At 36.4% G+C, this 20881-nt stretch overlaps 3 protein-coding genes across 4 annotated transcripts; 1 reads left to right on the forward strand and 2 right to left on the reverse strand.

The window, feature by feature from the left end:
• Positions 1 to 95: 95 nt before the first annotated feature.
• Positions 96 to 3991, reverse strand: LOC114720747 (uncharacterized). 2 transcript variants are annotated; one of them, XM_028906439.1, is made up of 7 exons: positions 3421 to 3991; positions 1852 to 3229; positions 1508 to 1777; positions 1344 to 1424; positions 1079 to 1190; positions 925 to 991; positions 96 to 562 (listed from the first exon to the last, which is right to left on the reverse strand). In XM_028906439.1, exons 2-7 carry the CDS (start codon positions 2611 to 2613, stop codon positions 448 to 450), a joined length of 1407 nt encoding a protein of 468 aa, XP_028762272.1. In that variant the 5' UTR covers positions 2614 to 3229; positions 3421 to 3991; the 3' UTR covers positions 96 to 447. The 2 variants fall into 2 exon arrangements, with proteins under 2 accessions (XP_028762272.1, XP_028762271.1); XM_028906438.1 differs by having other exon boundaries at positions 889 to 991.
• Positions 3992 to 5731: 1740 nt separating this feature from the next.
• On the forward strand, positions 5732 to 8024 carry LOC114720748 (zerumbone synthase). Its single transcript, XM_028906440.1, has 4 exons — positions 5732 to 5906; positions 6260 to 6331; positions 6671 to 7474; positions 7588 to 8024. The coding sequence occupies exons 1-4, from the start codon at positions 5887 to 5889 to the stop codon at positions 7613 to 7615; spliced, it is 924 nt and encodes a 307-aa protein (XP_028762273.1). The 5' UTR covers positions 5732 to 5886; the 3' UTR covers positions 7616 to 8024.
• A 590-nt stretch (positions 8025 to 8614) lies between these two features.
• Positions 8615 to 15174, reverse strand: LOC114720771 (auxin response factor 2-like). Its single transcript, XM_028906467.1, has 14 exons — positions 14472 to 15174; positions 13986 to 14098; positions 13389 to 13484; positions 13088 to 13144; positions 12737 to 12883; positions 12356 to 12440; positions 11512 to 11602; positions 11009 to 11179; positions 10757 to 10873; positions 10574 to 10649; positions 10324 to 10492; positions 9587 to 10161; positions 9213 to 9403; positions 8615 to 8911 (listed from the first exon to the last, which is right to left on the reverse strand). The coding sequence occupies exons 1-14, from the start codon at positions 14593 to 14595 to the stop codon at positions 8812 to 8814; spliced, it is 2112 nt and encodes a 703-aa protein (XP_028762300.1). The 5' UTR covers positions 14596 to 15174; the 3' UTR covers positions 8615 to 8811.
• Positions 15175 to 20881: the final 5707 nt, after the last annotated feature.

Consider the following 20881-nt stretch of genomic DNA (forward strand, 5'->3'; position numbering starts at 1 on the left):
AATTATTTACTTGCGGTAAATTTTAGTGCTACATAAAATTTCCGAACTCCAAGTACGCTAATGAAAAGGAACCGGCCCAGCTGGTAGATTCTTTATGATTTCACTTGCAGACTATAATTTCATGCTAGGCGAATCCGACGTATTCAGACTGAGATGATACATACAAAGCAATTTATGGGCTGTGGTCAGTGTCTATATAATTTATGCCCCTTGTCTTTACCCCCATCCTCTGCTATAATTGTAATCTGCTACAAGTAGGATGTACAAAAAGGCCAGTCCAATTCTGGCCGAGGACCGTTATATTCCGAGGTACAAAAAACTGCATAGGGACGCACACCGAAAGTCAAGCAAATGAGAAAATAGTACCACTACAGAACGTCAAGGTATGGATCAATTCGATCAGTTTAAATGGGCTCCACATGGACAAGAAAGCCGTTATCTTTTATATCAGCTGTGAATTTGATGCACGTACAAGTTGCGACGCCTTTGGTAGGCCTTGCCAAAACGGCGGCTTGATGTGTTGTGGCATTTCCTAGCAACCTGATTTGCGAAGAGTGTATGCCTGCCATTGGCCAAATAAACACCTGATTTTCCAAGCAGAATAGACTATGCACAAGCATTTGCAATCCAAAGGATCCTACTTTGTGCTACAAATTGATTCAGTTATCAATCCAGAAAGTTACGTATTAGCTATCTCGATAACTCAACGCACTTGATGCGTGTTCTTTCCTTTTCTTTTCCCACTTTTAGACGCAACAAATTCCTTTGAGTGGCTGACAACCATGTGTGATTCTATTATTACATGCCAAACCAAGGAAAAGGATTCTAATGCATGTAGACTAAGGAAAAGACGACAACAAAGAAAACACAGCTCAGATTCTATCATACCTCTTCTGTTTTTTTGGCCAAAAGATTCTATCATACCTCTCAAGTTCCAGTTTCTGGGTCACTATTCCACTCAGAAGAAGCTCTGAACCGTAAACTGCAATTCCTGCAAGTTTCATGAATTTCTATATTGAGATCCCACATAGAATGATCTCAATAATTCTGACAAGATATAAATTGTCTTAGTGGATACCTCTCTGAAAGAACGGGCGGCATACTTCACGGTCTTCTTCACAAGAAATAATCAACAGATTATCTAACATCTCATCATTGTTGTCTGCATGAATCTGGCTTTCATCCACCAACTGAAAATGTCAACAGTTTCTTCAGAAATTTATGGTAAAAGACGAGTAGGGAGAAAAATAAAAAATTAAGTTGTCCAAAATGGCTTATCACCAACACGGCAACCACAACATAATATCATCGACTGCAGAGTGATATGCATTGGAAATGCGTACCTGACCGCGAGCAGCCGTGACTAAGCTTGTGATCACTGTGTTATCGGGTTTAATGTGAGGGGTAATGAAGACACTTTTACCCTACAGAGGCCAGCAAGAAGAGATTAAGACATGGATATCAAGGTGTTTGAAAATTTGGCTTAAATCTAAGTGTGTATATTCACCTTTAGAAGTGGTTTCTGTTTTGCTCGAGCAAGAGAAATAGGCATGGTAAAGCCCATCTCCTTTTCCTTTTTCACATCTCTCAGAATATATTTTTTCTCATCAACTAAACAGTTGGCTTGTCCACAACTCTCAAGCCATAAATGCGTCACCACCAAATTCCCAAGAGCCATGGTTTCCAACATATTCTTTGTACGTGTGAATTTGTCTGCTACAAAATGTGTAGCCTCCATAGGGCTTGATGCAATAGATACATTCATCCGTGCCAAGATCTGCAGGGAAGAAACAACATCTTCACCCTTATCGTTTAACAAGTCCCACAATGTCTATAAAAGCAAGATCTTACCTTCTTTTGCTGCTTAATGATACTGTCATCCAAATGTTGGCTTAAAAGAACTCGAACATGTGACATATCTTTTCGTTGTCTCAGATTTTTCCCTATCAGATCTGGTGCGTACTCAGAAACGCCTAATCTAATAAGCTCCTTTAAAAGGTAGGATTTTGGCAGGTTTTTGTTGCTTGGCTTTTTGTGATGCTTATAGCAAGTAGCATTGGCATTCGAAACCTCTCTGCCTACATTGATGGTGCCACTGCCGATACATTTAGCATTATAAAGAGGATGGATGTTAGGAAAACATGCTTTGTTCTCAATATCTTGGCCTTCTATATCTCCCCGAATTCTGTGATTTGCGATAGAGAAGATACTACTTTCATTTCCATTGACAATGATAGACTGAGTACCCCAACTTCTAGCTGCATCTGGATAGCTTTTTACGTCAGGACATTTTCTTTTCCCTCTTGGTCCTTTCGGATAATGCCACAAGTTAAGACTTGAAAAACTGCTGCTAGTGGACAGCCGGGGACAAAGTTGAACCTGACAATTCAAACTTTTCTTCGTAGCTATCTCAATTAAACTCGAAGGCTTCATAAGATATTCAGCCTTACGAACCAGCTTGAATGGATCGGCTGTTAAACCAGTCCTTGTCCTTTTGGATCTCACAATACCTCCATCTACAAAATTATTGTTCCTCTTTCTTTGTTTATTTGATTGATCTTTGATACTTGTGCATCGACTATCAGGAGGGGGCAAATAAGCTAAGGCCTCCATAGCTTCAGCAGCTACCTGGGTGTCTAAACCAATATCAGAGGCGTCCTCCGTATGTTCCACACCAGGATACGCGTCAATGTTCTTTCCTGCAGCATCTGACTGAACATCCAGCTCCTTGATAGAGTTATTATTCTCAACTGTTCCTAGTCCTTGAGCTAACTTCTCTTCGCATCCATTACTTGTGATACAGATTTCTCGATTCTCAGGATGACCACTTTTCTGTTTTCTTCTTGTGTATGTCTGTACACAGACCCCAAAATTAGAAGATGTTGCAATCCTATTGGAAGTACCAGCTCCTCTGTCCTTTCGACCGGCGTCAACCCATTCGAAGGGTCTTTTTTCTTCATGATGGATCTGAACTTGAATTTTCTCCGCCAAATTTCGTACCCCTCTCGCACTTATCAGAGGTGGTGATTTATCTCTACTGGCCTTTCCATGGCAAATTCCTGGAAATAATTCTACTTTGTTGACTGACAAGTAGTGATCCACATATCCCAGTGCATCGGCTTGGGTTAAATCTCCATGTCTGGAGACGGTATTTGACTCAACTTTGTAGATAGATGTTGATGATTTTTGTGATCAGAGCTCTCAGCGTCAGTTGATGTTTCTTTGTCCCCTTCAAGGATATAGGATGTTCTCCAAAAGTTAATCATCCATGAATGCCTTAGAACAAATTACTTCCGTATACTAATTAATGTTAGACAGAAAGTATATGTTATAATAACAGTAAAGAAACACTGGCAAACATGAGTAACAAGATGATTAATCGAATAACTTGAACTTCTGATGCAGATAAAAGATGCTTACCAGTAACAGATTTCCCAGAAGAAAGGATATCTGTGTTTGCTGCTTCCTTCTCCGCTTGCTTACTAGGTGAAGGTGGCCCAAGTTGCCTCCTCTGGAACTTTATTCTTGGATTTTTAACTGTTCGATAAGCTTTCTTGTTCCGCAACCCTTTGGAAACAGTCACAACTTCACTGCTGTGCATTTCTTCATCCTCACTGTCAAGCACTACTTGTTCAAATGCACTCATTGGACCAGTGGTCATGTTTTCTTCAGGGTTTGAACATTCAATGAAGTCAGAATCACGTTGAAGGTTTCCAACTGAGTTTCAACTAATGGACTAAGAAGCATTAGGTGACTAAGAAGCACTACTTCGAAGAGTCCAGTCTACTCAAATTGCTGGTACAATCTTTATTTGCAAATTTGAAATTACCTCCTGATTGTAGCCAAAGTGCCAAACAAAATTCTTGTCAGACAATTTATCATACATATCCAGAAGCAGCAATAAACGCATGCTTCTAGCATAAATTCACTCAAAAACTCATCTGTCAATTCACTTTGTGGCATGCCGGCCATGCCCTGATATTCCTTCTAGGTACTTGCTATTTGCTCAAACAGTGTGCATGTTCTAAAGATAGAGTCTGAATACATAAAACATTCTGTATTATTTTCTGATCGACTTATGAGTGGAATTCGTGGGATATATGTTCCAGAGTCTAGCGCCATTTGAAGCGGAAAAATCACAAATAGCGATATCGGGAAAATCTATATTTGGCTAGCAGTTGGAATACCAATATATACCCAAATGATTAAAGAAACAAGAGATTGTCTGGATAACGTCAACGAACACAAGAGGATCGAAATAACATTTTTGCTTGCAGTCCTTTATTTTGGTGTTTAAGAGCGAACAGAAAAGAAATAAAAACTACCAGTTGGGGATGACTGTGGAGACAGAATGAGGGGTATGCGCCTCAAGTATGTTCCGTGGCCAACGAACTCTGCGTGCGTTTGGTTCTTCCTCAGAAATTCGTCGAAAAACCTAATAGAGTCAAAAGGAAAGTACTGACGGCAAACAGAGAATCGATGGAAAGTAACATAAACGTTGCAGCCAATTCGACGAAATGCTTGAATTTGGAGGGAAAATGAAAATGGAAGACGCCGTCTCAGATAATCATCACTTCGACACTCCGCGGGAAAACATATATTTTATTGCGTTTAAAGTTATAATTAATGTTTTATAGTTTGTTTCTCCTATTTATAATTTTAAGTCTCCAACAAAATTAACTTAAGACATTGTTGTGATTTTTTTTGGGTGGGGACTTCAATTTTTTTTAGAAAAAAGAAAAAGCTCCCAAGAACTTTTAGTTATTTTCTTACGGTTTAAATTAATTGCTAATGAGACTTTGGCACTTATTACCAATTATGCAAAATTAAGGTATTTAATGAGGAATAAATCTGTCATATTTGTCACTTGGTCTTGTGCTCTCGTCTACATTTGGCGTTGATATGATTTATGATTATTAGAGTTAGAAGCAAAAATAGGTCAAGTAACTTGTCAGGATCTGGCTTATTTTAAAATAAAAATAAGCTTAGACCTTTTTGAAAGTTTGTCTAGTTTAATAGGTCAGGCCTAGACTTTTTGAAAGTTTGTTGAGCCTGTCAACATAACTTATCTTGTTTATTTATCTTAATTTTAATTTTTGTTTTGTATTTACATCTATTATTATTCCAATTTTTAACATATAATTACAACTTGTTTTTAATAACATTAAGTGTAATTAAGATTTAAAATAATACCTATGACATTAAAATTTAAATAAAACCATATTAAAAAATAATTAATATTTAGTACGCATATTTTTCTTTTTTATTGTTCTATGTATTTTTTATTATACATTTTGAAAATTTTAAATTACAGGTCTTTTTAAAAGACTCAAGCCAAGCCAGGCCTTTGTATGAGTCAAATTTATATTAGAAACAAAGTCTATAACGAGCCACAAGTCAGGCTCAAACTGATTTGTTGCCAAATAAATCTGTCCTATTAAGAGTAAAGTTTGACCTGTTTATTCTCACATCCCTGCTTAAAACCAAAATTGGTAATAGTGAGGTTTAAATTAAATTTTATGATTAAAAAAAAAACACAGAAGAGCTCCAGATTAGGTAATATAATATTCAACTTTGTCCCCCCGCCCCACAAACCCCCTAATGTAATTAATTGGTAGCCTTTTTCCTTTTTGGGTCAAAGGTGGGCCTAATTTAAAGTGATATCTTGTTTAATTTTCTGGGAACTATTGGGAAACGGTTGAATCATCTGTCATTCACGTCACATGGGCTTGTCGAGCTGCGTATTGCCACTTTCCAAAGCTCCAAATTTGAGGGCATCTCTTCAATTGACTGCCTGCGAACTCACCTGAAGCTCAACTCAAACTACTCTGCAAACTTACTTCCTTTGTTATTCTCTGGAATTGATCCATTCTTCTGCTATAGATCATGTTAAGGACAGTTTTGAGGTCGGCTTCTCCTCCTTCTGGTCCTTTTAGTTGGCTTTATATCCTTCTTTGTTACTAGAAAGTTTGTTGAAGCATGAATGGTTTTTTAGTTGTACTTTTGGTCTTTTCTCCATCTACAGCTAATCCCCTTTTAATTTTGTACACAAAATCGGCTTTCTCTTACTGGGGAAAAAAGGCTTGTAAGATTGTCTTGCCTTTCTGCTTTTGCCAATAGTTATATTGAAAGGACCAAGACCAACTTTTTCAACTTATAGTTTTGTATTCCCTGATCCTGTGAATTTTCCTTTCAACTTTGAGCAGTTTTGAGTTCTGAATATGTAGCTTTCAGTATTTTTTGGTGATTCTGAAAACAGTAAAAAGGTCTTTGATTCGGGGGCTTTGCTCGCTGAGAGCTTCAATAGGTTCTTGTCTACTCTGCCTAGAAGGTGTGGCCAAGTATCCTTCATCTTCTCTTTGGGTTTACAGCTCTTTTTTATCTTTTTATATATATAACCCTGCCACCATGTAAACGCTAATCGTCAGAAACAGAAATACCCCCCCCCCCCATATGCTCACATTGGCTTTTTCGGTTGTTGCCACCATGTAAATGCTAATCGGGACAGAAATATCTCCCCCATATGCACACAATTGGCTTTTTCGGTTGTTCTTTTGCTGTAGAGACAATGATCATTTGTGCATGAAACTTTCATAGCATGTTGATAAACCTTTGAGCTATGCAAACAGCAAATGTTTAGCATTTGATATGATATGATATGATGGTTTAGGAAGCTAGAAGACAAGGTTGCATTGATCACTGGAGCAGCAAGCGGTATAGGAAAGGCTACAGCAACAAAATTCATCAACCAGGGTGCAAAAGTCATAATTGCTGATATCCAACAGCAGCTTGGCCAAGAGACAGCAAAAGAACTAGGCCAAAATGCTACCTTCATAACCTGCGATGTCACTAAAGAATCAGACATATCCAATGCTGTAGATTTCGCCATTTCTGAGTATAACCGACTTGACATCATGTACACTAACGCAGGGATAGCCTGCAGAACTCCTCCAAGCATTGTGGACCTTGACCTGACATCATTTGACAAGGTCATGGACATCAACGTTCGAGGAGTCATGGCAGGGATGAAGCATGCGGCACGTGTGATGATCCCACGTGAATGTGGGTCCATTCTGTGTACAGCAAGTGTCACCGGGGTGATGGGTGGGATGGCCCAGCACACGTACTCAGTGTCCAAGGCTGCTGTGATAGGCATTACGAAGTCTGTGGCATCAGAGCTGTGCAGGTATGGAATCCGTGTGAATTGCATATCACCTTTTGCTATTCCCACTCCTTTTTGCTTAGAAGAATTGAGTCAGATATATCCACATTATGATGCCCACCAACTTGTTCAGCTTGTTCATAGTTTTGGTGTCTTAGAGAGAACGAATTGTGAGCCCGAGGATATTGCCAATGCTGCACTTTATTTAGCCTCGGATGATGCCAAGTATGTTAGTGGGCAAAATTTGGTTGTGGATGGAGGTTTTACATCTTTTAAGAGTTTTGTGTTACCTGCTCCAGATCATCAAGTGCGGTAAAAAATCTGCATTGCTTATATATCCAGAAGAATGAATATATATTTATATAAATAAAGTAATGAGCAACCCCTTTCATTTCAACTGTGAATAAATTCCTTTTGAAACTCAGTCAAACATGGAACTTGGAGCCTTCCTAGAGTAAAAGGGACAAGGTCTTAGCTCTGATTGTGGATAAAATGGCTGCAAAATCAGGATCGAGAGGAGATGATAATGGAGCTAGCATATATTCTGATAAAAGAACAAGAACAAAAACCATTATCTTCATCAAAGCTGAAGAATTGTTGAAATGACAGGCAATGGTCCCTCCCAGTGGAGGGATTCTTGTGCTAATGTCAAATTAGGTAACTCTCTGATTTGCACAGGACTTTTATAACAGCGTCTAAGAGGCGTGTTATCTCTAGTTCTTTGCTTGCCTCAATTGCACATGCTTGTTTTGCTTGTATTCTTTGTTAAGTGTGCGGCTCTGGAAATATGACTTTTTGTGTCGTTTAACTTCAGAGACTCTTGTGTTTTTCTTCGTGTTCACATAAATGGATGATAAAAAAATAAAATACGTAGATGAACCTCCTGCAATTCAGAGGCAATTTATTGCGGCAACTATTTGCAATAGGACTCTCATTTGAATTTGGATCCATTTTCTGATGGAGGGTAGCAAGTTATAATAATAAAAAAACTTAGGATAAATTAAACTGATTTTCTTTTGAACTTCTAGCCATGTATTGTTTGACAATGAATTCTACCTTCTTTTTTTTTTAATTTACGATATAATTCTCTTCCACTAGTTTGTTTTTCCTCTGATCTCATGGAAGGAAGACGCTTTAAAAACAAATTCTTCACATTTTATTTTGCATAGATAATTTTTGATGTATTATATTTTCGTTAGTATAATAACAAGCTGAGTAGAGATGTTCATTACTTTTAAAAAAATTAAATAGAAGGAAATTTATTTAAATTTAAAAAATTGAAAACCGTCTGCGAATTAATTCAAGTTTCAAAAAATTTCATGTAATCTCAACTGGAATAAACATACGTCATTTTCGTCTGACCAATCCAATACCCAAAAAATACTTAGAAGTTGGAAGCTGCAAATATATCTACTTTCCATAAGTTGAATGGTAATAATAAACTAGACAATATAAAATAAGTAACTTGTTATTGTTAACGACATCAGCTAAGTCGAGATCATCACATTACAGAAAGCCAAAATTTGTCCGGAAAAAGAAAGAAATGTAAAAGAGAAAAACATCACAAGGCTGCATCAATGCGATATGCCATTTGGTTCCATAGGCAACAAAATGGCTGCATTGTGCTGCAGGACTCGGAAACGTCGCGATTACAAGGTTGTTGAGTCTGCTGTGCTAGCAATAGCACTCCGGTTGTTGGAGTCCTCCTTTGGACAAATGATCATCTTTTGCACCATGGACTGGAAATCCCTGCGCAAGTTTATGGGAGAATTCAAACGAGCGGTAAGTAAGAAGTTCAACTGACCCCACGCATTTCATCTAAATTGGTCGAGTGCAATATGCTGATGGATTAGCTGCAAAAATTGCCCAAGTGACTTCCCAAAAAAAAAGAAGAAAAAAGAACACTTGTAGCTACCATGCATGAAGTTTTACTTACCGAACTTAGTTTAGTCAGTAATTTTAGATATAAGTTGAAACTGCAGTACAGAGACAATACCAAAGGTGGAAAATATAGAACTGTTTTCACACTATCATGGATTTCACACTTAACTGCCATGGGAAATCTCCAAACAGCATCATATCCCCGTCATCATCCATGGGAACAACATGCCATCCGCTGCTTCCATCTATTAAGCTTCCTTTGAAATCAAACATCAGGTCCAGTTCAGAAATGAGGTCATCGTATCCAGTAATATGTGAGAGGTCAATCGATCTACCAAGTGCACTTCCACGCTTAAGCACCTGAAATAGAAATGTTACCATTGTTGCAGATTATTTAGCATACCTCAAAAACTTGTTTCAGCTACAAGCTACCTTATGTCATAAGCACAGTACTATAAATCAACTGATCTTAACACAGCAATGAGTTACATACGACAGGATTCGAAGAATGCAAATCAATTTATAGTGAGAGAAGCAAATTACCTTGGTGCAAGTCCTGCTATTAACAGAGCTACATTTCTTGCATTTTTTCTGCGACGTAACACCTGAAATACCCTCTGATGGTTTGGAAACCGGGATAGTCGCAGAAACGCATGACTGAGACATTGGAGGAACATGAAGGGTTGAAGTACTGCTAGAAGCAGCAACTTGTGGTGAAGGGAGCTCCGGGTGGTTTAAGCTTATCCCGAATAGCTTGTGCTCAATTTTATTATCATTCTCATCCTTCGATTCAGAAGCCCGCCACCCCTGGGATTCAGAGTCACTGGAATTCACATTTGAGGGTGAAAGGTACCTGGCGACGGGCACATTATTACATGCGCCATAAGTGGTTGGGATTAGGGGCTGTTTGGGGTGACTTGAAATTGAAATGTCATCATCTGGAAATGGTGCTGAGCCACCAAGAGAATGGCAAGGAGGGATTCGCAGTTGAAAGTGCGGTTGATTCTTCGTCCTGTACTGTGAGTCATAGTGTGGGAAGCCTGCATCTTTGTAATCTTGACCTTGTAAGTCCCTTTCACATCTCTGAGATGCATTGTTGGCTGAGTTCAGATCGATGCCTGATAGTGACAGCCAAAAAAAAGACGACAAGAAAACTTAATATACAGAAGAAACATTTTATGAAATTTAACAGGTCACAGAGTACTACGTTATAAACAATGAGACATTATGACTGAATTTGCAGCTATGCAGAACCCAAAAATAGACGGATAGCTACTCACCATCCTTGGTAAAATCGCATAATCCAGACATCGATGGGCCAAGTAAACGTGACCTCTTTGGTTGCGGTAGGTTAACGGTATTCTTCCCGGAAGATTCCAGGGGCTCAATGTTCCAAGGACAAACCATTTCAGGACGCATATCTGTATCAAGCTTGGCATCCCATTTCACCTATGGAGAAATATAAACGTATCTTGAAGAGCTTGCAATTACAAGGAATCAGAAGTGAAAAATTGGAATGGACCGTGCTACCTTGAGACATCTCCATTCTGAACCAGGCCACCTCATGCCATCAATATCGTCAATACCTATTATGGTTCCTGCATATCTGGTTATTCAAACAAACCACAAAATATCTGATGATCACTTATACAGGCATTTACTTATACAAAAGGAAATACTTATAAATTGCTTATCAAGTTCCTTCATAATCACCTCTTTGTAGATTCTTCGGCTTCAAACTGCATTTGTATCCTCATTCCACATGAATATTTCATTTTAGTTGACTTCATGTACTGATCCAGTGGAATAATGAATTCAGAGGGACAAGTCCTGCAGAGTATGCGTCCTTCGACATAAATTTGGAAAACCATGCGCCCAGAAAAACAAGGCTAAGCATGAAATGCGAAAGATGTTGATGCTTAGCCTCTGACATTAATATGGGATGAAAAATCTTGAAGGACTTACCAAGGACGGTAGTAGACAGTAAACATGGATCCTGTAGCAACAGCATAAGAAGCAGTGGCCAATATTCCGAGTTGCATGCTATGGCCAGATATCACGCATGTGGATGGGGATGCTTTATTGTGTTGTTTAAGTGCTCGACGGATCCCAATACCAAGTTCTCCATTTTCTCCGCTGTAGTCATACAAGTAGCATCCTTGTCACTCGCCCTTCGAACATGATCCTCGTGTTTTACTTAAAAATAACCATACGGCTTCTTTATATTTCTCATCAAAATCTGTATTCTCTAGCTATGATGTCATTAAGATTGAGATCCCTCTTTGTAAAAGTTGATATCAATCCTAGTTGTTATAGATTGCCCTCAATTATGCTAGAAAAGCAATAGAAAAACACTGTCATACTTTAAATCTTTAACTGGGTTATTTTCCAACATTAGTTTAACAACAAAAAATATTCTCTGATCTTCACTAATATGCTTTAGAAGAATGTAATAGAAAAAATATAACCAAAGAAAAATGCATGTATCTCGGGGCTCAAGCTTTTTTGAATGCAGGAATGAACTCCAGCCACCCGTAAGCAGGTGTCGTTTCGGCTGACCTGCAATCGATTTTATAAACATCAAGCTCCCAAATAAAGATAGCCCGTATGAATGTATCAAAAATAAAATGATAGCTCGTGTGGCTATCCGAAAGAGAATATTTTTGCAAGAAAAAATGGAAGTGATCCTCAATAACATATTAATATTTCATCATTGATAAATGGAAACGGAAATTTCTGAAGAATCCTTCAACTAGTTGGGCGAACAGACTGCTTCCTATTACTCCTCATTTGAATTGGCACTAGGCAATGTATGGGATGAACTAGAAGTAAGAAGCTCAACAACTACCCTACCATGCATATTAATGCTCATTGAATTACTAGCTTCAAATTATTAAAATTGTCAAACAGTCAATACTCTAGTCTCTAGACCAAGTTCATGGGACAGGCTCGTAATGCTGTTAAGTTTCTGCATTCAACAATTTTACAACATCCGAAGCTATCACACGAGTCTTGTTTAATCTCTGCCATCAACGTAAGCCCGCTAGCTTGTTTGATTTTTAAATAAGGTACAATTTGACAAGTTTTATTGGGGGGGGGGGGGAAGGGATCAAAGTCGAAGTGCTGTCAAAATAAGTCAAAGTATAGCGAGTAGCTTAATTAGAGGCGGCTAAGACGCCCTCTATATCGTCAAGAATTGATGTGAAGCGATAATGGCTCTGTTATTAAACAAAAGAGTTGGACTCAATTTAATTATGGTTATGACCACATTGTTTTAACCAGATCAAGAGAGCGCAACGTAAGATAACTTACCCCGATAGGTATGGCGGAAGTTCCATACCACACCATGCAAGTCCTTCGCAACAAGCTCTTGTCCTGGTGGTTGCTGAGACATATCCTGCGATATTGAAGATACACAAAGAAACGGAATGGTCAATATGGAACCTCGCGTGTTAACAAGCTGGGTACAATGACCAGCCAAAATCAATAGGAACCATTTAGAATTTTACAAAAATGAACGTCATTTGTTGGCAGAAGTAGTTTTATATCCTTGGTGAAAATGGAAACTCCAACAAGCAGGTCAAAAAAGCACAACGGAAAAAAGAGTTCATTCAACAAGTTTGAAAATAACTGAAAAAGAAATAATTTGTCAGACTACGTAATTAATTTAAGGTCAAGGATAATATCTCCAACCAGAGGTGGGAAGCATTCCTCGGCAAGTTTCTTAGGAATGGAGAATCCACCATGTGCACCTGTATCTGATAGGGTGAGCGTCTTACTAAAGCATCTGGAAGTAGTTCTGGGCCTTAGTCGAGACTCTTTATCATCTGAACTAACTTGCTGCAAGTTACGAAAAAAAAGAAAAAATTTATTCATCACAATGGAGGCGGTTAACATCGGATAAACATGACACTATATTGCATCAACATCTGCAGCACGTTAATTTAAATTTCATCCAAAAGACAAGCTGTCAAAAAAGAAAATGGCACGGCTCAAGTGAGGGAAAAAAATACGGTAGAGAAAAGAACAAGGATAGCTGCCAACCTTTGACTCAGGAATTAAGGTAATTTGAGCGAAAACCTCGTCTGTGTTGGCTTCAGCCTGTAGAAACAGTATTATATTTATTCAATTTTTTTTTTTGGTGAATAGTACGGGGCTCTAAGGCCCAATATTATTGAATCCTCACTGATCTTGGGAGAGCAACACCCACCCAATCAGCAAATAACAACCTTCTTACAACCTGGGGAGGACTTTCAAAAATCATCTCCTCCACCCAATATTATTCAATATATTATTATTAGGTAAATAAGTGAAGAACACACATCCCTCAGAAATAATATTTTACCTTTAGTTGAACACCCATGACTCTGCAAAGGATTTTATAAGGCAAATCACTAGCAGGAAGTTCCATGTGACCATCTTGCCGAGTAAAGTCAGCCACCTGTTCCAGATGTCAAGATGAAAATACAGATTTCACTATTTAAGAGATAAACAAACAAGCAATGTATTAAATAGGAGGAACTTCAGCGTTGTAATTAAAAATCTTATTCCAAAAGATTTTAATCATCGTTTAGTTTTTATATAGAAATCCACACAATTCCTTGTCGGGTAAATGAAAATTTCACGAGATACTATTATAAAAATCGCATAGTCACTGTTCCATTAAATGACGAAGTAGAGAATAGTTAATATCGTCAATTAAATTCTCATAACGAGTTCCGTCCCGAGATGCGGCCTTGTCTTGTTTCCATAAATCCGATATGTGACAATCTCGGTTTCTCCCGGAAGTATTTTCTTTGTGAGCAGTTGTTTCGCCTTTCAACTTCGCTCCAATGTTCAGCTAGAAATCTCCACGCAGAATTTACAGAGTAGAATTAAGATAACTAATTGCAGAAAATAGCAGATTGGATGGGGTGGCCCAGAAAATGGCAAAGGAGATAACCTGTTCCAGGTGGCCTTGAGGAAAGTAGTAGACCAAGTCCCCAGTGCGAGGAACAATGACAGAAGCGCCGGCGCATGCTTGCCACAGTGAATCATTCAAAACATCTTTCTCACCTAAAATTATAACGACAATTGAAGAATTAATTAATTAACCAATTAATAGATGAACCAATCATTTCTGGAACGGGAGTCCTGACATTATCAGGGGTTGATTAGACCCTGTTAAAGGATGAAGTAAATTCAAGACATCTGAATGACGACCAATCGTCGTCGCGTCAGAAATGAGAGAAGCAAGAATGTCCCATAGGTTTCTAAACGTAAAACTCGATATAATCAATCAAAACTTCAAAGACAATCCATTCATCCAACGTATCCGCCGTTTGATCAGCAGGTTTCTTCTTTCCTTTACCCACCCACAAAATTAAAAGGAAAAAGAGAGACAAAGAAAGAGCAAAGTCCTAACTCTCATATTGGTTATTGTGATTACCTTCCCGGGAGAGGCCGCCATAGCTAAATGTCGAAGTTCCGTCACCATTTTTTGGGGAGTTATTCGCTGGTGGAGACCCTTTGTTCGCAGCAGCTATACCGTTCATTCTCCTCTGGCGCCTCATGGGAAGTAAATGCGGGGCAATGAAGAAATGGTTAAAGACCCAGAAATTAAGAACAGAAAGTTGCAAAGCGACAAAATAGAGTAATGAGAGGCGTCGGGTATCCAGCACAATCTAAACGTTTCAGTCCATAGCATTCAAGCTTTTCACACTCACGCACCCTGTTTCAGATTCCTCCCCCTCTCTTCCCCCAACGAGCCTCATCACCATTACCACGCCAGCCGGGGGGCCCTCTTCTCACTCTCTTCGTATTGCGTGATGCTGTTACTGTCGCAGTAACGCCTGTAACTCTGTACGTGCGCAATACAGTACGCGATAGCCAGGCAAGAGCTAGGGGGGAGAGAGAGAGAGAGGGTGGGGTGAGTTTGGCTTGCGTTAGTACTCCTGGTGCAGACTGGTTTGCTTTATTTTCTTGCGCTGAACGAGTCGCTGTGCAGCTTCTCAGATGTCTACAGTAACCGTACTTCCTTCATGCCTGCTAAAGCCACCACAAAGTCTCTCTCTCTCTCTCTCTCTCGTCTTGAATGATGCTGGTGGCGATGTTTGCTAATTTGCGCCGATATGAACGAAGCGCCTTATCGCCTGCATGCTCATGCACCGGCGATTCTTCTCTCTCTCTCCCTCTGTCTCTGTGACTCCGCCACTTCGTCTGATTCTGCTTCCTTAGTGCGCAGCCTATGTTCGTTAGACTGTCCTCACTCTTAACGGCCTCGGGCGATCCATCAATGGCCGCCGTTGATTCCAATGAATTCGTGCCTCACTTTGATTTTTGCCACATTAATTAATAATTAATAGGAAAAATTAATTGAAAATAGTAATATTTTAATTTAGGCACTTAGGATTTCAAAATCCTACTGAAAGTGGAATCTGATTTAGTATTTTGCAGACGCAGTTAAATAATTAAAATATCTTCTATATTAAATTAAAAAAAAATTATAAATTTGTTATTGTCAGTCCATTTTTTATTATTAGCTGTTTAGTATTTATTATTATCAATTTACAACTTGTTAATAAATAACTTGTCATTGTCAATATATTTTTTTGATTTAATATTCAACACTTATCATTATCAATTTACAACTTGTTAATAAACTTTTTGATATAAGGACATTTTTATCATTTAACTATATTTGCAAAATACCCGGACATCACTTTCTTTCTTAGGATTTTGAAGTCTTAAGTGTCTGAATTAGAATATTACAATTTTTAACTTCTTTTTATGTCATTTTTTCTAATTAATACTTCATTCAATTCAAAATACTTAAAATATAAGCATCAAATAACTCATTTATATATTTTAAAAAATTGGTTAAAAACAATAAATATATGAAAAATGTAACTTATTTTTTTTTAAATACTTTTATTTAAGAATAGAGTGTGTGGGAGAGAATGAGGGAAAAAAAGAGTGAGGAAAAAGGTATCAGAGAGACATATAATTAATTCAAGATAAAAATAAAAAAATATAATTTTCTGGTGTTAAATATAAGACATATTTTATAATGTAAATTACATTATAAAATATGTCTTATATTTAGAATCGGAGAAAGTATTAAATTATCCAACAAATCTATTTCAAAGATTTGATGTTTATATTTTGAATCGGAGGAGTAAATAATAACTGGACTTGTCACCAAAAACAAATCTAATTAATTGACGTCACAGACACTCATATTGTATGTTGAGTTTTAATTTATTGTTTACAAGAGAAATTATTTAATAATTTTTATGCCTTTAAATCTACATTATTATTATTTAATTAAAATATGAACAGCCATCAAACCATGATGCCTTTGTTTTTTTTTTGTGAAATGCGCACTTAAAGTATTTTCATTAAAAACCTGATAAATTATAAATTGACTGAATTTACCATGATATCATGTGAAAAATATGTGCACGCATGAATAGAAATGATACGATAGGTACTGAATTATGGGGAGAAAAAACACAAAGTTAGACACATACATTAACGGGTATTTTATGTTTTCTGTTTTGTCCCCAATAGAAATGTGCAATTGGGCTAACGATTATTTCTTTCCATTGAAAAATGGGCAATAAACACCACTAAAAGTCTGCGATATTTTTAATATTTGATAACAAAAGATATTCTTATTTTTTACTTATATTTGATCACAGATAAAGTAGCCCCCTTGAAATAACTTTGAAAAGTATGTTTTACCTTTAGATCAATAGATCCCTCAGCTTATAAAAAGAGACTTTAAAGAGAGAACATGCCGGTTCATACCCTTTTTTTTTTCTATCGCTATATAAAATAGAATAACATATATTTTTTCTTTTTTCCCCCCTTTAGTATTATCTTCCCTTAATTTTAAAAACATTAAGGATAATAAATGGTAAAGCAGGGTGTTTGGCATCTCTTAATAATTTACTTTTATATTTTACAGAATATTTTTACAATATAAAAGGTTTTTTTCCCCCCAAATATGTTCCAGTGTTATTGTTAGGTTCTGCTCGATGATTCTGGTTCAGTCAATACCCGGCGGATTTGGCCTCTCCGTACATGTACCAAGTCGCACGAGTCACTGCCCTGGATCGATCGAGCGCCGGTGCTTCGCGCCCTGTTGCCATTTGCAAACAAATTGCACGCTTAAAAACGGTACAGCTTCGTATTGTGGATATTATATTTTAAGCTGTTTTATTTTAAGTTAGGAACAAATATTTTAAAAAAAAATACTATCTCTGCTTTTTAATATAAGAATTAATTGGCTGATTTGAGTAGATTAAAAAAACTAGTTAAGTTAGTTATCTGTAATAAATAGGTTTTGTCTTTTCTAAAATATTATTGCTAATCAAGTGTACTGGCTAAAAATACTATTATTACAAGAACTATCTTTGAAAAAAATAAATAAATATGAGAGATAATATAATTTGGATCTTATATTTAGAACTAAAATCAAAATCAAATAAATTCTTATATTAAGAATCAGAGACAGTATATTTAAAGGGTTAAGACACAAATTTATCTGTGAAAATTTTCACTCATGAGTGATGGGATCTTACAAATATTTTTGAGTGCTAATTTGTTTTACAAGTTTAAAATCGTAATAATATAGCTTAATGTTACAAAACTAACATTGATCATTAAAATAATGATGTCGATTGTTAATATTTCCAATCATAAGGACAACATTGTTACAATTTCAAATTTTTTGAAGTAAATTTACACTCACAGAGTTCTCTAAATGTATAGCTAATGAGTGAAAACTTTGTAGATAACCTTATTTAAAATTAATATTAGAGCTTGGCTTGGTGTTGACTATTGTGTCACATGTCACCCCGATGTAGCATCTGAGAGGATGCAGAGAAGACACGTTGAATGAATTGAAAACTCGCGAATTTACAATTACAGATAACAATAATATTTGAATAAAAAACGACAAAATTATTTTAATGCAATCGCCACAGGGCTAGTTACCAGGAACTATTTTGATACTTATAAAAACCCATCAAATCCAAATCATTCATATCAGATTTAATTTTTTTTATTTTTTTTATTCAAAATAATTATTTTAATATGTATATAATCTAAAATAAGAATAATCTCTTAACTTTCATTTTTTTAAAAAATAATTTTTTCTATTTAAAAGTAACTAATTAAATATGTTAAATTTAAACCATTCAAATGAGATATAGATGGTTCAGATCTGATGAGTTTAAGGTACTCATCAAAATAATAAGCACTAAAATTGGTTCCCTAGTTATGATTTATGAATCATATAAGCCCTTGTATATAAATCGAATGATTAAGAGCAATTACAAAAAATGAAATATTGATTAATTGGGAATTAATTGTAAATTAAGGAATATTCATGTATCTTGACTATAAATCTTATAAAGTCGCCTGTAAAAATCAGAAATGTATATAAATTGTGAAAGCTCACTTCCAATTTTTACAACTGAACTTTCGGAATTTATAATTACACTTCTGTAATTTAAAAAATTTCATCACCCACAGTTTACTTGCAAATTGCAACTAATCTTCTCGTTTCTACTAATGAGGAGTTGATTTTCTTTGCCGACTAATGAGTTATTGATTTACAAGAAGCTTCAAACATTTATGATTGAACAGTACATTTATTGCCTAAGAACATTTTAGATCGTTTACTTTTAAGTTTTCGAATCTGTTTCGGAAGAGGGGTTGCAATCCCAAGGATGCTTTTGCATCTTGCCATAGGCAAAACGCAAGGGGAACAAAGCTTTAATGCCATTATTTCTGCAGTTCTACTCTTTTAATGTCATTTTTTTTCATAATTTTATTGTCTCGTTTCTCTCTTTTCACTTTTTAAGACGTACTGTTCTGGTACTATTTATAAAACAGAGAGAAATTTTTTTATTTATTTATAAGTTACTTTATTAAATTTTCAGCATGAATGTACTATTTTGTCATTTATTTATTGTAGTGTGAGTAGTTTTTTTTTAAAACGTGTATATATTAAATATGGGTAAAGTTAAAAAATTGTTATATTTTAATAAAGATTTAATATATTTTAAGGTTTTTTTTAATTTGTATAAAATATGTTGAAAGTATCTTATAAATAAAACTGGATGAGTATGATATAAAATGATTGTTTTGTATTCATTCAATTGTCCTCTGTTTTGCACTTATTTTGACCTATCTTCAACTTCTGGTAGCTGGACAAATTTTGACTGTCATCTTGAGCTCTTATCAGACCAATTTGATTGTTACATTAAATCCTGGCAAGATAAATGATAACATAATAATGAGGGGGGAAAAAAAAACAGATGAGATGAGACCGAGAGGTTCGGTGGGAGCCACCCACTCTCTTAACTACTGTTACAGAGATTTAGTGTCTGTTTAAAAACTCTATAATTGCTTTAAAAAAATGTCCTTCTCGAGGCTAATTAGCTTATTTTAATTAAGTGACTTAATAACTCTCCATGTATAAAATTTGTTTTAAAATGAATTAGTCGTTTGTTGGTTGGGTTAAATTAGCTTGTTCACATCGATTAAATACCTTATTGCCATCAATTTATATTTTCTGACAACATAAATTAAAAAGTAAGAGTCGGAAAAGCATGTGAAAAAAAAAAAAGATAATAGAGCCAATATGACCCATAATTAAATTTAAAGTCGTAACTCATAACATCTCGTCCCTTTTTTTTTTTTTAATGGAATTCACAGATAACTGGTCCATTATTATATATCTTTGCGGTTTCTTTCAAATCAGCTAAAGTGATTTTATTGTATTTAACGCACAACGCATGGGGTGGCCTTTTGGGGTTTGATTCACGCCACTTTTGTTATGCTTTTTGTGTCTGCTTTTCCTTTTCAATCACCTTCTTCCAACCCCCCCCCCCCCCCCAAAAAAAAAACTCCCTCCTTAACATGCCTCCAATCCCTCCTTCACGCTCTTCTCGTGACATCGCCTATCTCCCTCCCTCCCTCTCCTGTGTGTGTCCACAGCAGAATCATCAAACGGATTAGTTATTTTTTTTTCTCCCGTTGGGGGGGGGGAGGGGGGATATTCTAACAACATTGCATTCAAATTTAAGCTGTTAAGAAGTATAGTTTGATAATCATTCTATTGTCAAACACACTTAAGAGCCCTGCCAACGGATACTTCGTAGGCTTGTTTTGGATTAAGAGCCCCAAAACTCAGCTGTAACGTGGTCTCCTTGGTCAAGACAGAGACATCATCTTGAGAAGCGACTCGTCAGAGGTTGTGGCTCTTATCTCAGGTAGCGATAACGGTGCGCGTGCGGATTGGTTGGTGATACAGGAAATTAAAAGCATGCTCGCATGGGAATGTGAGGTTGAACATCAGGTTATTAGCAGAGAAGAGAACTATATGGCTGATGCACTTGCTAAGTTCGCTTTGAATGGAGCTAGAGGCCTTCAGATCCTGAGTCCTAGTTCGGTGACAACTGACAAGGATGATAACGTTTGTTATTGTTAGTTAGTTGTTGTTCTTCCAATTTATATATATATATAAAAATTAATAAAAGTGACTTTTATCTTGATTAATTTTTTGCATATTGGAATTGGGGTAAAAATTAATTAATATCATGTCATTTATGTTCAGATTACTCATCAACAAGATTCTCATATTGACAGTTGGATTTAAACTCACAACTTTATAAATTATGAGTTAACCTTTTAATTATCAACTGAGTTAACTTTTAATTTGTTAGCAAAGTAAAAAAAAAGAAGTTGTTTTAACTTTAAAATGACTTTTGGCCAAAAATCTGTTACTCCTAAAATCACACGAAATAATTATTTTCGTCTAACTACTTCTTCCCCCCCCCCAAA

Source organism: Neltuma alba, unplaced genomic scaffold, assembly GCF_004799145.2.
Source record: "Neltuma alba isolate B1F8T4 unplaced genomic scaffold, ASM479914v2 tig00011997_pilon, whole genome shotgun sequence".
NCBI classification, from domain to species: Eukaryota; Viridiplantae; Streptophyta; class Magnoliopsida; order Fabales; family Fabaceae; genus Neltuma; species Neltuma alba.

Coding starts and splice junctions, on each gene's coding strand:
- LOC114720747 (XM_028906438.1), bottom strand. CDS start 2,613: ATGGAGGCCTTAGCTTATTTGCCCCCTCCTGATAGTCGATGCACAAGT. Junction 1,425..1,507: donor AACAGAAACCACTTCTAAAG/GTGAATATACAC, acceptor TGGCCTCTGTAG/GGTAAAAGTGTCTTCATTAC. Junction 563..888: donor TGGCCAAAAAAACAGAAGAG/GTATGATAGAAT, acceptor GGCCAATGGCAG/GCATACACTCTTCGCAAATC.
- LOC114720771 (XM_028906467.1), bottom strand. CDS start 14,595: ATGAGGCGCCAGAGGAGAATGAACGGTATAGCTGCTGCGAACAAAGGG. Junction 12,441..12,736: donor AGGAATGCTTCCCACCTCTG/GTTGGAGATATT, acceptor TCAATATCGCAG/GATATGTCTCAGCAACCACC. Junction 10,162..10,323: donor ATGCGATTTTACCAAGGATG/GTGAGTAGCTAT, acceptor TGTCACTATCAG/GCATCGATCTGAACTCAGCC.
- LOC114720748 (XM_028906440.1), top strand. CDS start 5,887: ATGTTAAGGACAGTTTTGAG. Junction 5,907..6,259: donor ATGTTAAGGACAGTTTTGAG/GTCGGCTTCTCC, acceptor TTCTGAAAACAG/TAAAAAGGTCTTTGATTCGG. Junction 6,332..6,670: donor TTGTCTACTCTGCCTAGAAG/GTGTGGCCAAGT, acceptor ATGATGGTTTAG/GAAGCTAGAAGACAAGGTTG.